A 16,630-nucleotide genomic window follows, 5' to 3' on the forward strand; every position below is an offset into this window, starting at 1 on the left:
TGAAGGCAGTATAATAATGCTTTTCCAAACCTTTGCTTGTCATATATATTAAAATTACTTTCTCATTTTGTCATTTGTTTTGTTTTTAGCTTGTTTGGACTGACAGTGGTTTAAGATTTTATTTGGTCAAATCTGCTGTTTGTCTTTATGGTCCTGCATTTATAGATGTGTTGTAAAAAGGCTTTCCAGACCTTCAGAGTATACAGATGTTCACTTCTCCCTGGGTTTTTGTGGGTTGTTTTGTTTGTTTATTGTAAAACATTTTCTGTCTCTGAAGTTTATTTGGATGTAAGATATCAGGAAGGAATTCTTATATCTTTTCCCAAGTGGTATGTAACATCACTAGGATTATTAAATAATCTAGTATTCCTTTTATATAATATTGAAATACATATGTTACCTTATAAGAGATAACTATTTTTATTTACATATACTTCACAATGGATTTCAGCAGGCTGTTTTCTGCTTTTTAATTCTTTATCAGTAATTTATTTATTTACTTGCCTATAATCATTCATTTCTGTGTTTTGTTGTTGCTGTTGTTTTTTCTAATAGGTTGCTTTTAAGGGAGATCCAGAAGCAGCCCTCATCCAATATCTTACTAATGAAGAGGCCAGAAAAGCCATTTCTAGTACGGAAGCAGTTCTAAACAACCGGTTCATTCGAGTCCTGTGGCACAGGGAAAATAATGAGCAACCAGCACTACAGTCTCCAACACAGCTACTCCTGCAACAACAACAAACACTTAGTCATCTGTCACAGCAGCACCATCACCTGCCACAGCACCTTCATCAGCAGCAGGTGCTGGTGGCCCAGTCTCCTCCCTCATCAGTACATGGAGGGATTCAGAAGGTAATCTGGGGTTCACAGGGAATTAAAGGTCCTTTAGGTCGTCTTCTAGATCATTGTTTCTTGATTTGTTGTCTTTGGTCTTCTACATCAGAGCCAGTCAGTTTGGTTTGTAGGGCAGCAGCATCGATCTCCTAGGAGCTCATTAGACATGTAATTTTGGGCTTAACCTCAACTTACTGAATGGGTAGGGCTCAGTAATCTGTTTTAATAGGCTGTCCATAAGATTTTTAGGTATCTTGAAGTTTGAGAAGCACTGTGCTAGAATCACTTAACTGGGTGCACATTTTTGGGTCTTACCTTCTCAGATCTACAGGGTCAGTCTCCAGATACAAGGCCCATAAATCTTCATGTTTAAGAAATACCTTCTTCTCAGCACTCAGTTACAATAACCATCCACTGTTGAACAACTCTGAATCTAGAACAACTTCTTTGTTTTGTGTTAGAATCAATCACTCTTATACCCACCCTCTTGTCCTATTTTTTCTCATATAGAAATATTCTGTTTCTTTTAAAACTGAAATGGCAGCCCAGGAGACTGGGATTTTGTCTGTTTTATTTGTTCTATCCCTGGTGCCTAAAACAAGGCCTGGCACATAGTGCTCTAAACATATTTGAATGAATAGATGAACGAAGGAAAGAGCAAATCACCCTGCAATAGAACTATTCAGATATTGATGATATTGGTAATCTACTAGGCATTCTTTTGTTTGAATTAAATATACTCAGAATAAGAAGCGTGTTCCTTAACAGGACCTAGTATTAACTCCATTCACCATCCTGTTTATTTGCAGTTAAGTTTGCATTTCTTTTGTCTCTATCCCATTTCCTGTTAGGTCCTGAAGGTAAAGGCTTTCCCTAGGTGTTGGCTAAATGATGTGTAAAAGCAATACAGTCACCTCTGTGATCCATTAGACCCCGTGCTGTTAATGCAGCCTGAGATTGTATTATGTTTTTAGGGTGGTCCTATCACAGTTACTCCTATTAAACTGTCAAAACCCATAAGTCTTTCAGCATTGCATAATTGAAGGGAACATTGAAAAATTACTAATTTTATTTGTAAGTGTACATACACATATATTTGAATTATGGTGTGATATATTTCAGACATCCAAAAGAGTATGGATGATAACAGTCATTTGTATGTCTACCTCTTCACTTAAAAAAAAAACCTTATAAATAATAGAAGCACTCTACCTTCACATTCCTGTGTCTTCCTCCCCAGGGTAATCACTGTCCTAAATTTGTATCATTCCTAGACATTTAAAAAACTTCTGCCACAAATGTATTTATTTTGTATATGCAGATGATGAGCAAACCGCAGACATCAGGGGCATATGTTCTTAATAAAGTTCCTGTGAAGCATCGTCTTGGACATGCCAGTGGTAACCAGAGTGATGCAGCACACTTGTTGAATCAGTCAGGTGCTGCTGGAGATGATTGCCAGGTATACATTTCTGTGAACCTTTCAATATATTTAGAATTGGAGTTGTTCAGTGGCACAAAGAAATTAACAAATTGATTATCACCCAGATTTGTAATGTTTTAGTTCCTCAATCAAGATAGTGGTGACAGCTAATCTTAAATTTGGCTGGTCAACTTCCCGTAAATTTCAGTGATTCAGCCAGAAATTTGCTAGTTAAATTTTCTTTTTCTATTCAAAGCTAAGTGGGAATTTGAGAATTTTAGCCATTTATTAATAGATCTCTTTATTAATCCATTTCTTTAACCATTTGTCATGTTTAATTAACATCATGAAGGGGATTCAGTCATAATCAATTGAAAAATCAAATTTTGAAATATGTTTTTAACTAGTTTCCTTTGCTTTTGAAAATATATCTGTATGACTACTCTCTAGAATGGTGATTGTTTTTTCCCCAAGAGAGCTAGGAAAACTAAAAAAGAACAAGTGGGGATAGCTCTCCTTGATATTAAAAACACTGTGAAGTCTGTACAATTCAAACAATTTGATACTGGCACATGAGAGAGCACTAAAACAAAATCTGAGACTGAGATTTATAGACTTAAGAATAGGGATATATTATATGCTAACACATTATCTGAGATCAGCGAGGAATGTATGGGCTTTTGGTAAATGGTATTAGCATGACTGGATAGCCTGATGGAAAAAAAAAATTAGATCCATTTTTAAAATTACCAAATAAACCAGGGTAATTTCTACCAGGATCTGAAATTTATACGCTGACAGAGATGCTAAATGGTACAACCCCCTTGAAATTTGGCATTGTCTATGTATTATGCTGTAAAATTATGTATGCATTTACTCTAAACCAATAATCCTCCTCTAAGAATCTATGCCAAAGAGGTACTTGTCAAACTATGAAAAGACGTATGAGCAAGACTAGGAAACATAGACTGTTCAATAGTGAAAGAATGGAAACAGTCCAAATATCAATCAGTAGGCAGTAGGTTACTAAAAATGTAGTACATCCCCCCAAAAGCATATGTGTAACTTTGCAGAGAAATGAGGAGTATCTTTATATATACCATGAGTTGATTATCAGGATACATTAAATAAAGGAAATAAAATGGAACAAAAAATGTAGTCAGTCATTGTTAGAAAGTAGGGGTAGTGAACACATGTAAGTATTTGTTTATAATAGAAAAAAGAACAAAAAGTAATCCATGTAACTTAAATCTTAGTGGTTACGGCAAGGATAGAGGAAACTAGACAACTTTAAAAACCTCCAGAACATCTCAATTCTGTCCACTGAAAAGATCTAGAAACAATAACCCAGCCTGATGGTAATGACCCTGACACTCCTGTCCCCAGCATTGAAAGGAACCAGAGATCCTTGAAGAAATGTCTGTTCCCAAATATGGGGCTGACAGTGTTCCAGATGAGCCCTAGAATATTTTGTCAAACCAGAAAGCAAAGAATTCGTCAAAGATTACTAGCATCCTTTCAAAAAGTGAAAAAGTGTCATTAAGACTCTAGAACTCTTCACCAATTTAAAGGAAATTCAGAGGTCAGAGAAACATGTTAAAGGATACCACAGAATCCCTTGGTGAATACAACAGGACGAGTGACCTGGTCTCTTCAACAAGTGATTTACAATGATATGGAGCGACTTCCCTGGTGGTCCAGTGGCTAAGACATCACACTTCCAGGGCAGGGGGCCCAGGTTTGATCCAAGGTCAAGGAACTAGATTCCACGTGCTGCAACTAAGACCCAGCGGAGCCAAATAAATGTTTTTCTTTATTAAAGGAAAAATATGGAGAGGGAAACAGAATTAGAGGAGGCTTTAAAGAAATATAACCAATTATACTATATGGACTTTCAGTTCAGTTCAGTTCAGTTGCTCAGTCGTGTCTGACTCTTTGCGACCCCATGAACCATAGCATGCCAGGCCTCCCTGTCCATCACCAACTCCCAGAGTTCACTCAGACTCATGTCTATCAAGTCGGTGATGCCATCCAGCCATCTCATCCTCTGTCGTCCCCTTCTCCTCCTGGACTTTAGTAGATCTTAATTCAAATATGGGAAAATATTTTGAAAATTATAATGTAATCTGGAGTTGTAAATATTTAATGATTTTAAAGAATTGTTACCATTTAAGTGTGATGATCATATTGTGGTTTTATGTAAAAGAGAAAGGAGTCCTTATCTTTTAGAGATAAAACTGAAATACTCACAAGGACTTCCCTTGGCAGTTCAGTGGTTAAGACTCCACGTGTCAAATGCAAGGGGCATGAATTTGACCCCCTCATTCAGGGAACTAAGATCCCATGTACCTCATGATGAAGCCAAAAAAAAAAAAAAACCACATAAAATAATACGTGGTGTTTGTTATGAGGATATAGTTGGGGATTTAAATATAACAATGTTATTTTACATAAAATAATTAAATTGATCATTGCTGCTTAGTGATGGATGCATCATTTTATATATATATATGAATTTGTACTTCTGTTTATTAAAGAAAAATCATTGATACTAAAAGATGGAAAAACAAAAACAATCACAGTTTTTGGAGTCACACAGTGCTGACTGACTCTTAATAGCTGTGTTAATTGACAAGCATTGGTTTCCCTTTCAATAAACTCAGTTGCTGTGGGGGTTAAAAAATTTCTTGTTGGTAAAACACGAATGTAATAAGTGTTCAGTAAATTATAGCTATTGGTATTTTTATTTTGATAAATAATAATGACATGAACATCATCTGTGCAGATTACTACAGTATTTCAGTTTCCTGTGTATTTAAAGTAGTTTAATTTTTAGAGCAATTAAATGTTGTTTGATTGAGAGAAGTTTTGTATTTGTATATACAACATGATTGAATTTTCTACAAATTTCTTAGTATTATATTAAGTGTTTATAATTTCTTAGTATTATACGCATTTATCTGTGTCCCTTATATGATATATTCAAAGTTAATGTAAAAATAGGAGTGGAGTATGTTAGGGAAAACTTGACCAGAGAGATTATAGTATAGTATGTTGCTCTGCTATGCCTTAAAGAGGGGAAGATTGTCTGGAGTCATCTGTTCATCAAGGAATCTAAATAGCAAGATGAGCAGAGTAAAGACGGACACCATTTTGCTTGCAACATTAGATCTGTGAGCTGACTACTTGTCTTATGGTTGGTTGTAACATTTGCAAAGAACCTTACTTCTTAGGAGGGTTTGCGATTATTAGAAACATGGGTTTTATTTGACACTTGTGGAAGATAGCTTAATGACATTAGCCACCCCACCCCCACCAAAGACCTGCACAAACACATCTTTAGTTGAGCAAGTTGAGTTTATTATTCAGTGAGGAAGTATACACAGTGAAACCATGGAACGTGTCATTTAGAGGGTGTTAGCATGGGCTGCCATCTACGGGGTCGCACAGAGTCGGACACGACTGAAGCAACTTAGCAGCAGCAGCAGCAGCAGCATGGGCTTATTTTAGCATTGGCTGTATTAGGTAATTTGGGGGAAGGCTAAAAGAAAGAGTAGTAATGCTATGATCAGATTTCCTAAGAGGTTTACCTAGAAGGAGGGAAGACCAGAATTAGGCCAAAACTGTATTTGGTAAAGAAGCTGTAGTCATTCATATTAGCCAGGGTAGAGTTTAGCCATTTTATGGTTTGGGTAGTATTTACAGGTTTTTTTGTGTTCAGTCATGGAATGATTTTATTTTTGCCTTGATCCACCATGATCCACAAGAGTGGCCTTGTCTGAAGTCAGTATACTATGAAATTGTTCATGTTTAACAAGGGAACACTGAGTCCCAACTATGAGTGGCAGTCTGGCTCCTAGATGTCAGAAGTAGTTGTTCTTATTCTCCCAATTAAAAAAATACAAGGAAAAGAAAATTTTCTTTATATTCAGGAATGCAACATTATTGCTAAAAAGGTTTTGTATTTGAATGATAATTGAGTTTATGTATAAAGAACTTGTTTTATAAATGGAGTTTTTAAATGTAAAAATAGCCAAAATTTTACTCCTTAAAAAAATTTTATGCAGTCTTTTTAAAAAATTATTTTAAGGCATTACTAAGATTTAATCATATTTCTGTTTCCTAGATATTTTCAACTCCAGGCCATCCAAAAATGATTTATAGCTCCTCAAACTTAAAGACGCCTTCAAAACTTTGTTCAGGATCAAAATCTCATGATGTCCAAGAAGTTCTTAAAAAGAAGCAGGTAACAATCCTGATTTTTCTTCTCTTCAAAAGGAAAGGATCTATCGAATTCTTAAGTGATTGTATTAATAACTTGAACAATTCAATGTTGTTATGGAACTACATTATAATGTTTATTTAACTGCTGCTTGATGCATTGTATACTTGAAAAATGTTTTGCAGTTAGTTGCCTTAGTAGCTACATCAAGCACAAGGAAAGAATTTTTTTTTTTCTATGTAAAAATTAAAGACACTGAGTGAGTTGACCTTTTTTTTTCTTTTTTTCCTGCAAGGGAGAGAGAAGGGCGAGAAACAGATATTTTTATTTCATTATTTTCTCTTAATTTCTTTCTGGCTTTGTACACTAGATAATGTTTCACATGAAGTATAACAATTATCATCTTAGATTTAAACTCACATAGTTTTTCAAATAAAATAGATGTTTATATATTAGTATAATTAGAGATTCAATTAACAGAGGGGTCAGAGATGACATTTTCCAGATAGATTTTGCTATCATTTCTAACCTAGAGCTGCATCTCACATTTTTAGACTTTAAACTTCAAAAATAAGTATTTGACTTATTACATGGGGAGGTAAAAACAGCTCTTGTTTTTCTTTACATATGCATTCAGGTCTTTTAAGTGAATAAACCTCATAGATACAGCTAATTTATGTTCAGTATTTGAAATGTTAAAGTGCAATTATAAATGTAAACTCTTTTATATTGGAAGTGTTGGGAAAATAGGTTTAAAGGTTTCATATCTGGTCAGCTATTTTTTGATTAGGAGGAAGAGCTGCCTTGTGTAAGGGATGACTCAGGGGAGATGAGTTGAGATTATAGTAGCCTTATGTATCGTTAGCAAACTTGTAAGGAAAAAATTAGTAATGAGAAACTTACCTGTTCATACAGGAAGCAATGAAGCTACAACAAGATATGAGGAAAAAGAGGCAAGAAATGTTAGAAAAACAAATAGAATGCCAAAAGGTAAGACAAACATTCATTATTTGCTTGCTGGAATTGATGTACAGAATGGATTTTCCAAAGATATTTCCCCCAAAATTTTCAAGGTTATTTGTATTAGAGTTTACTAAGCATAGTTTCACTTTTTTTGTTTGTTTGTTTATTTTATAGATGTTAATATCCAAGCTAGAAAAAAACAAAAACATGAAACCAGAAGAGAGAGCAAATATAATGAAGACTTTGAAAGAGCTTGGAGAAAAGATCTCACAATTGAAAGATGAGTTAAAAACATCTTCTGCAGTCTCCACACCATCTAAAGTAAAAACAAAAACAGAGGTAATTGCATCTTTCTTTCGGTATAGGCTTATTGAACATTTGTGGTGTGCTTGGCACTTTTGAAAGTACAGTGGAACCTTAAGTAACTAGTGTGAGACACTAGCAACAATTTTTTAAAAATATTTCTGTAAATGCTATATACTCCCTTTGAAAGAACAGATACTACGCAGTTTCAACAAAGATATATTTTTAACTGAAATTTTTTTGTTCTTCATGCTGAGGATGTAACTGCTAGAGTGATGACAAGGAAAGAGACATTTCCTCTTCTCATCAATTCTTTCCATAATTCTTCAATTACATTGTAATACAGCCATCTCTTTTAATAGTCAGAAGATAGCATTGACTTTAGTGTGGGTAAAAGTATGACTTTTTATTGAAAACAATAGTCAAAAGTTCTAGATCTATTTAAGTCTAATTTTGTTAATTTCTATTTGTTTCCTTACTGTAGCAGAATGTTTGCTTTTACACTGAGGTTCTATCATTATTCTACAGGTCTGTAGTAGGATTTTAGATAAATCTGCAGCCCTTTGAGAACTAGAGGGCTTCCCTGGTGGCTCAGATGGTAAAGTGTCTACCTGTAATGCGGGAGATCTGGGTTCAGTCCCTGAGTCGGGAAGATCCCCTGGAGAAGGAAATGGCAACCCACTCACTCTAATACTCTTGCCTGGAAAACTCCATGGACTGAGGAGCCTGGTAGGCTACAGTCCACGGGGTTGCAAAAAGTCGGACACGACTGAGCGACTTCACTTCACTTGAGAACTGGGAATAAATTTGTTAGATATATAGAATGTAAATTTTTATATACAGTATTATATTGCATTTGAAATTGTGGTTTTCTGTTAGTAAAAGAATGTAAAGTGTTTCTTTAAGGTTATATTTTACACATTGTCAATCAACTATTTAATCCAATAAAATTTTGTTTAAAATATTAACTTATGATCAAAAAAAGACTGCTTTTGCTTTTAAAATATGTAATAAAAATGTTATTTTTAACTGAAGCTTCCCCCATTATGGAAAGAACATTTAATTATAGAAATTGAAGAGAATATGGTGGAAGAAAATCTCTCAAAGTCACACCAGCTAAAGACTGATAATTTGTTCCTTTAAAAAAGAAAAAGAGTGGCAATAGTTACAGGGTTCAGATCTGAAAGCAATGATTATAACTGTTTTATTTGTATTATTAGTGAATTTTTACTATATAATTTATTTTGCACCATTGTGTTTCAGTTATGATGCTTTCTTATGTGATAATCATTCTCAGCTCCCTCATCTCGGGTGACTGTTTCCAGTGTCTGATTTTTAGGCCATCTTAAGCATATTGTAATACTACTTGCTTATTAAGCAGTAATACTTTTTATTGTTATTACTGATAACATTATACTCTACATGTTTTCAGTATTATATTTGTCAAGTTACTTTCCTTAAAACACCCAGAAGAGATTTCATGCTTTCACATTTACCCAGAAGAGATCTGTGTCATTCTAAAAGTGTAATATTCTGAACAAGATTTTGTAAGTTTTCTGAAAAATACATTTTTACTCTTAATTTTTCCACAGGCCCAAAAAGAACTATTAGATACTGAACTGGACCTTCACAAGAGACTATCCTCAGGAGAAGATACAACAGAGTTACGGAAAAAACTCAATCAGTTACAGGTTGAGGTGAGATTAAGAGGAGTTACCTATTACAGTTAACATCTCAAAAAATAATTTCCCTCTCTTCCAAGGTTTAGTCTGACATTATATATTATATTCTATCTTTTGTTATTCAGGCTGCACGATTAGGTATTTTACCTGTGGGTCGAGGAAAGACCATGTCCTCTCAAGGTCGAGGGAGAGGCCGAGGCCGTGGAGGGAGAGGAAGGGGTTCACTAAATCACATGGTGGTGGACCACCGCCCCAAAGCACTCACAGTTGGGGGCTTCATGGAGGAGGAGAAAGATGACTTACTTCAGCATTTTTCAGTAAGTTTTTAAAGTAGTAAGTGCTAACTATAAAATCATTGTATTCAGCATTTCCTTGCTGCCTTCTGTATAAATGTCAAATGTTTTATAGATTAGAGAATTAAATTGTAAAATCATGGATATTAGCACATTCTTGTTAATATATTTGAAGGTCAAGAAGTACCTCATGCTATATTCCGTAATATTTCACATAAATGCATTTGTAGTGACAAAAGTTGTTCCAAAGGTATATTTGATTTTTGCATTAGGGTTTATTACATCTTTTACTAGGTGTTTACATGGCTTTCCAGGTACCAATAAATGAAAATAGTCTGGGATGGAGACGAAATCCAAAGGAAAAATTTGTTAGAAGTGTCATGCTTAGTTATATTCTGTATACAGTGATGACCACTTACTTTTAGACAAACATTTAAATAAATATTTGCCACAGGTAAATGTTTTTATTATTTTGTATATATTCTCTTTCTAACCATGAATTCATTCAGTAAATATTTTCTGAGTGTTATTTGTGCTAGAGCATTTTCATGCATGATCTCATGTAATCTTAAATAACTGTATAAAGTACGTGTAAAATCCCATGTGTAAAGATGGGAAAAGTGAAGCTTAAGAAAGTCAACCGAGATCATACAGGACCAAGGTGATAATACACAGTTTACTGTTAACATCCAAAGTCCCTGTTCCTCAAACAACTTTTTTGAGAGAAGCATTTTCAGCCCTAACGGTGGTAAAGGAAATCTTACACAGCAAGACATCACACTATAGTTTCATAAGTGTGATGCCCATTAACCTTGTTTTGCCCTGGTCATTGGAGAACGCTAGCTTGTTATAAAATATCCAGATTTGAGAGCCATCTTGGGTGTAGCCTGTTTACTCTCAAGCCAGTTCTTTTCACTAGTCTGACAGTTATTTTTTGTAAAGTGGAAGCTTGTCTTTAAGTGACTTCTTTTAGGAGTAAAGAAGGTAACAGGTGGAGGAGCACCGTATATGCGCAGGGTGTTCTTCTGGAGCCCGAGTGAACGCTGATTTTTGTCCTTCAGTGTCGATTATAAACATTTGAATCTCCTTGCCAAATAGTTGGGCGTTTAGATCCATGGCCAGCTCTGCTGAGGTGACATTAGATAATATAAAGCAGAATTTTCATAAATTTGGCTCTGCAGAAAGTTTTCGTTAAAAAAGGTGGTTATCTTGTGAGGTGGGAAGCTGCTTTGCTCTATCCTGAGGGTTAATGGAGATGTATATGTAAATGTTTAAGTTTTAACCCAGAAGTCATGCTCAATTGGCTCTCTGCCCTTCTCATAAGTAGAGTCATTATAGAATATTTATAATAGCCAAGTTTTACATACATATATTTTTTTAAAGTCTGAAATATAACACTCTGTGCATTATGGAACATGTCCAGACGTTTGGGGAAGGAGCAAAGAAAGCCAAGGCACAGGAGGCAACTTAAAGAACGAGGCACTACTGTTAGTTTTGATGGTGTTTTGTAGTTTGTTTTTTGTCTTGACAGGGTGCTATCAGACAGTCTTGAGTGCTAGAAAACACTCTGATAACAGGTACTTGGGCAGTATAGGGTGCTTTCTTTGGAAAAAAAAAAAACAAAACACAGAAATACATATGCCTGAGACATTGAAAGTAGATTTGACAAACTTACAGGGCAGCTCTTCTTTGAGGTATTTCATATCTCACAGAGGCTAAAGTAAAATGTTTGTTTTTAGTATCCTTTTACTGTCCTTAATGATTGTGAAAAGGTCATTGAGCAGCTATATCTGAATGAAAAGATGGTTGATGGGTTTTAGTGAAGCTATTTTGAAGTGTGTCTATCTATTTGGTTTTTTTCTTAACCTATTTCTGAGATTTATTCATGTTATTACATGTAACAGTTGTTTGCTATTTTTATTTCTGTATAGTTTTCAGTTGTATAAACATACCACAATTTACTTTTCAGTTCTCCTGTTGATAGGTATTTGGATTATTTCCATTTCATTTTTATGAACAGTGTTGCAATGAACATTATTTTAGATGTCTTTTAATATATGTATGCATTTCTGTTGATGTAGATGAAACTGTTGAGTAAACTGCATCAGTTTTTTCAGTTTAGATTCCCATCAGTGTTGTATGAGAGTTCCTGACTTGAACTTAAAGATGTTAAAATACATCTTTATTCTACTTATTAATCTTATTTGTTGCAAGTTAGGTAGTGGGAGTTTTATATTCTTAGTTCCTGGCTGCATGCAAATTAAATTTCTCCTCTTCCTTCAATAATATTAATAGAAATATAATACATTTAATGCCTTAAAATTCCTTCTGGAGGATAGAACTACTGCCTTCTTTGGAAAGCAACCCAGTTAATACAGATTAAAATTTTTATATTGCTTTTTCTTGCTAGTAAAAGTAGCATATCTTTATTTAAAAATGGAAATAACAAAGTCTAAGAACTTAATGGTGACCGCAGTTGATTAGACTATTATATAATTGAAATTTGCTAAGAGGTTAGAACTTAAATGTTCTAGCCCCTCCTTCAACAAAGGCTAAATTTGTGAGATATGGATGTGTTGATCAAAGGAGGAAGGGTATCTTTTCCCAGTGTTTCAAATCATCACATTGTACACTTTAAATATCTTACAGTTTTGTCAGTTATACTTCCGTAAAACTGGAAAGAATTTAAATAATACAGGAATAAACAGAATGCTGATAAAGTCTCTATAATTCATCATATGTTAAAGGATAGAGTAAGGCATGTCTATTACACAAATTAGGAGTTTCCCTGGTGGTTTGGTGGTAAAGAATTCACCTGCCTGCCAATGCTGGAGACGCAGGTTCAATCCCTGGGTCGGGAAGATCTGGATCATTCTGGAAACAGAAATGGAAACCCACTCCATTTCATGGACAGTGGAGACTGGCTCTCTACAGTCCGTGGAGTTGCAAAAGAGTCAAGCATGACTTAGTGACTGAACAATAACAACAACAAATCAACAAATTACACAAGTTGCCTTTTTTTCAAGATTTATTAAGATATAATTGACATATAACACTATTATTTTCAGATGTACAACATAATGATTTGATATACATATATGATTACTAAAATTAGTTAACATCTGTTGTCACCTCACGTGAGAAAAATTTTTTCCTCGTGATAAGAACTTTTAATATCTACTCAGTAACTACCTAATTTTGAAAAGATGGTAAATGCAAACATTTTGACTCATGGGACATATTAAAATGAGTAATTGATATTCATTTTAATATATCCCATGAGTTTTTTGTTTTCTCTTACTGAAATTTGATGGGGAGGGGAAAAAATGTTTAGGTGGTAATAACAAGAAATACATTTGAAACTGAGTAATTTTACCCTGAGGTAGGTAGGATAGTGTTTGACTTCCCAGGTGGCTCAGTGGTAAAGAATCTGCCTACCAGTGCAGGAGACACAGGAGATCTGGGTTTGATCCCTGGTCAGGAAGATCCCCTACTCCAGTATTCTTGCCTGGGAAATTCCGTGGACAGAGAAGCCTGGTCGGCTACAGTCCATGAGACTGCAGAGTTGGACACAACTGAGCACGTTCGCAGAAGCAAACAACAACAAAACTGCAGGATAGTGTTTAACATTTGTGGGATGCATAGATGTGCCGTGGAGTGTTTGTCGTTGTATGGCATTTCGGGAAAGGAAATGGAAACAGTTTAATCAGATATAGATTGGGATAGAAGGGATGTCATGAGATGAATAGATGATTTTTAAATATTTACATCTGTAAGATTTTACTCTGAATTTGTAATTATCAATGTGAAATGTCAGTAATCATATTAAGGTAGTATTTGTTGTCCTCATCATGATTTTTCCAAGTAGAATGACTGTATATAAATTATCTTCCAAACCAAGACAAATCTTAAAATTTATGTGGCATCAGCATTAATCATGGATTATCCTGGGAAAGCCAGACACGTTTTTCTAATTAAAAAGAACATCACTTTTTCTAGGTCTCATTGGAGATTATTTGTAGATCCATTTTAATAGATTTTTTTTTCCTTCACATAATCATTAAACTTTTAATAGCACACAATTTGAAGAAATCATTAGTAAATGTGAGTATAAACTCTTGTGTTCTAAAATCTATTTTAGCCTGCAAACCAAGGGTCAAAATTCAAAGACCGTCGGCTACAAATATCATGGCACAAGGCCAAGGTGCCTTCTGTATCCACTGAGACTGAGGAAGAAGAAGTCAAGGAGGAGGTAAATTTAACAACTAAAAAGAGTTGAATTAGATTGTTTTCCGGTTATATGCTTTTCTTGACATTAAAGTAAATAATATAAATTTTAAAATACATAATGAGTTTTTTCATGCCTGTGATTAACACTAGTCTAGAAGTTTATTAAAGAATCAGGACAGGTGCAGAAATGAAAAAGCTCTTTTGGGGATTATTTTCTGTTGTAGGAGAAACTATTCTCTTTTTTTTAAATTTGCATTTATTTTGGCTTTATTGGGGCTCTGGACATTTTTATTTTGTTAAATAAAGATGTGGATTAAGGGAACAATTAAATTGTATCTGGTTGTTTTAGTTTTCACTTATTCAAATTCCATAAGCAATAGATTTGAGTTTCTTATTTTCTGTGTATAGTTCATTAAAGTGAGAGTGTAAAGAAGTTGGACATAAGAGGAAAGAATAGCAAAACCATGGACTTAAATAATATAAGTATTAATCAGCTTCTTAAAACAATGGGGACTAATATTGCTTTTTTACTCCTATATTTCTAGTTAGTTTCTTAAAGTAGACACTTTAGGGAGCACTGCTTGCAAGTTATTCCTCATTCATTGTAATTTTGATTTTAAAAAATGGCAAGCATTTGTGGCTGATCAAGAGTTTTCCTGACCAAGTGGGTAATTAATCAGCTTCTTAAAACAATGGGAACTAATATTGCTTTTTTACCCCTATATTTCTAGTTAGTTTATTAAAGTAGACACTTTAGGGAGCATTGCAAGTTATTCCTCATTCATTGTAATTTTGGTTTTAAAAGATAGCAGGCATTTATGGCTGATCAAGAGTTTTCCTGACCAAATGGGTAATTTTACCTACAGCAGAAAATTTTACAAAAGGAGAAACTTTTCCCTTGTTAAGAACAGAAAAATCTTGGTATTTTGGGAATGTCTGTAGATACTTTTTAATGTTCGTAAGATTTTAGATTTTTATGGTAGATTTGGAATATCAGTGTCATAGGAAAGTTATTATATTCTTCCCTCACAAATTATTGGCTTTTAGAGGAAAAACTCTGGAGAAGGTGATGGCACCCCACTCCAGTACTCTTGCCTGGAAAATCCCGTGGACGGAGGAGCCTGGTGGGCTGCAGTTCATGGGGTCGCACAGAGTCAGACATGACTGAATGACTTCACTTTCACTTTTCACTTTCATGCATTGGAGAAGGAAATGGCAACCCACTCCAGTATTCTTGCCTGGAGAATCCCAGGGACGGGGAAGCCTGGTGGGCTGCTGTCTATTGGGTCACACAGTCGGACACAACTGAAGCGACTTAACAGCAGCAACAGCAGAGGAAAAATTCAGAAGTTCAAGTGGTTATTTATTTTTCTCACTTTTAAAATAATAGAATAAAATTAATCAAAAACGTGTCATAGATACCACCCCCCACTAAACATTTATATGTTTTTTAATTTTCCTGATGATATTAGAATGGAAGTCTTCTCCTATTAAACTAGCAAAATTAACAAGGGAGACAAATATATATATATATACACACACATATATATGTATGTGTATATATATATATATTTTAAACATTTTTAGTTTTTCTTGCCGCTAAAGATACTTGGGCTTCCCTGGTGGCTCAGATGGTAAAGCATCTGCCTGCAATGCTGAAGACCCAGGTTCGATCCCTGGGTTGGGAAGATCCCATGGAGAAGGAAATGGCAACCCACTCTAGTACTCTCACCTGGAAAATCCCATGGACAGAGGAGCCTGGTAGGCTACTGTCCATGGGGTCACAAAGAGTCAGACACACTGAATGACTTTACTTACTTACTAACGATATTCTATGAGTTTATCGCTTGTAAATCCAGTCTGGGCACTGTATACTAATCTGTTTGTTCTTTGGCCTAAAAAGTACTCTACTTAGTTTTCTTGTGCCACTGAGCAGATTTTACCCTCTTTTTTTCAGGAAACAGAAACCTCGGATTTGTTTTTGCATGATGACGACGACGAAGACGAAGATGAATATGAGTCTCGTTCATGGCGAAGATGAAATCTGATGCGACTTGTATAATTTTTAGGAATATTGTTTAGAAGAACAACTTTTTAAAATTATTTAAAGAAGTCAATGAGCCAAAAAAAAATTTTTTTTATTTTTCTTTTTGACACAGTAGGTGTAAGGACAGCAAGTTTGCTATTTAAATACATCTCATAACTGTTCATGATATTAAAGCACCAAAGGCCTAGTGACTTTTACACAGTTGTGAAGATCCACAGGAATGACATGGATAATCTCTAGAGCCTTATTTTCCACACCACCTGTTTTTGTTTCTATTGGTGTTGGATTATGATGTAAATGACAGGGTGTTCAGAAATTTTATTTTGGATTATAATCTGCTGATAAAATTTCATTAAATGTCAAATCGCCTGGAATCTCTTAACTCAGCTGTTATGGGTGGGTCGTCAGACAGTAGGAGATACTTGTAATTAAAATACCCTTTGGCTTTCAAGAGTTGTCTTGGAAGAAATGTAAATTTAATTTTTTTATTGAGGCGGAGCCCAACTTACATTCAATCTAAATTTTGGGGGGATTTAATATGCAGCAGTGAGTACTATTTTAGTGTTAATCATAACTGTTCTTCAGTGCCAGGCAAGCTCTGTGGTATTTCCATTCTGTCATCACATTAACTCT

The 16,630-nt window shown here is 34.7% G+C and overlaps 1 protein-coding gene and 1 non-coding gene across 2 annotated transcripts in view; both read left to right on the plus strand.

Moving 5' to 3' along the window:
- RBM27 (RNA binding motif protein 27) overlaps window positions 1-16,031 on the plus strand; it is a 57,230-nt gene extending 41,199 nt beyond the window's left edge. Inside the window, exons 13-21 of the mRNA XM_052642884.1 lie at window positions 556-852; window positions 2,156-2,296; window positions 6,384-6,503; window positions 7,395-7,469; window positions 7,617-7,781; window positions 9,338-9,442; window positions 9,553-9,744; window positions 13,862-13,972; window positions 15,908-16,031. Coding sequence (XP_052498844.1) covers window positions 556-852; window positions 2,156-2,296; window positions 6,384-6,503; window positions 7,395-7,469; window positions 7,617-7,781; window positions 9,338-9,442; window positions 9,553-9,744; window positions 13,862-13,972; window positions 15,908-15,991 — 1,290 coding nt within the window. The 3' untranslated portion in view covers window positions 15,992-16,031. The remainder of the gene's footprint in view (window positions 1-555; window positions 853-2,155; window positions 2,297-6,383; window positions 6,504-7,394; window positions 7,470-7,616; window positions 7,782-9,337; window positions 9,443-9,552; window positions 9,745-13,861; window positions 13,973-15,907) is intronic.
- On the plus strand, window positions 15,567-15,638 carry TRNAC-GCA (transfer RNA cysteine (anticodon GCA)). Its single transcript has one exon. It is a non-coding gene; the product is annotated as a tRNA-Cys (tRNA).
- Window positions 16,032-16,630: the final 599 nt, after the last annotated feature.

This window comes from Budorcas taxicolor, chromosome 7 (genome assembly GCF_023091745.1).
Source record: "Budorcas taxicolor isolate Tak-1 chromosome 7, Takin1.1, whole genome shotgun sequence".
Classification (NCBI taxonomy): Eukaryota; Metazoa; Chordata; class Mammalia; order Artiodactyla; family Bovidae; genus Budorcas; species Budorcas taxicolor.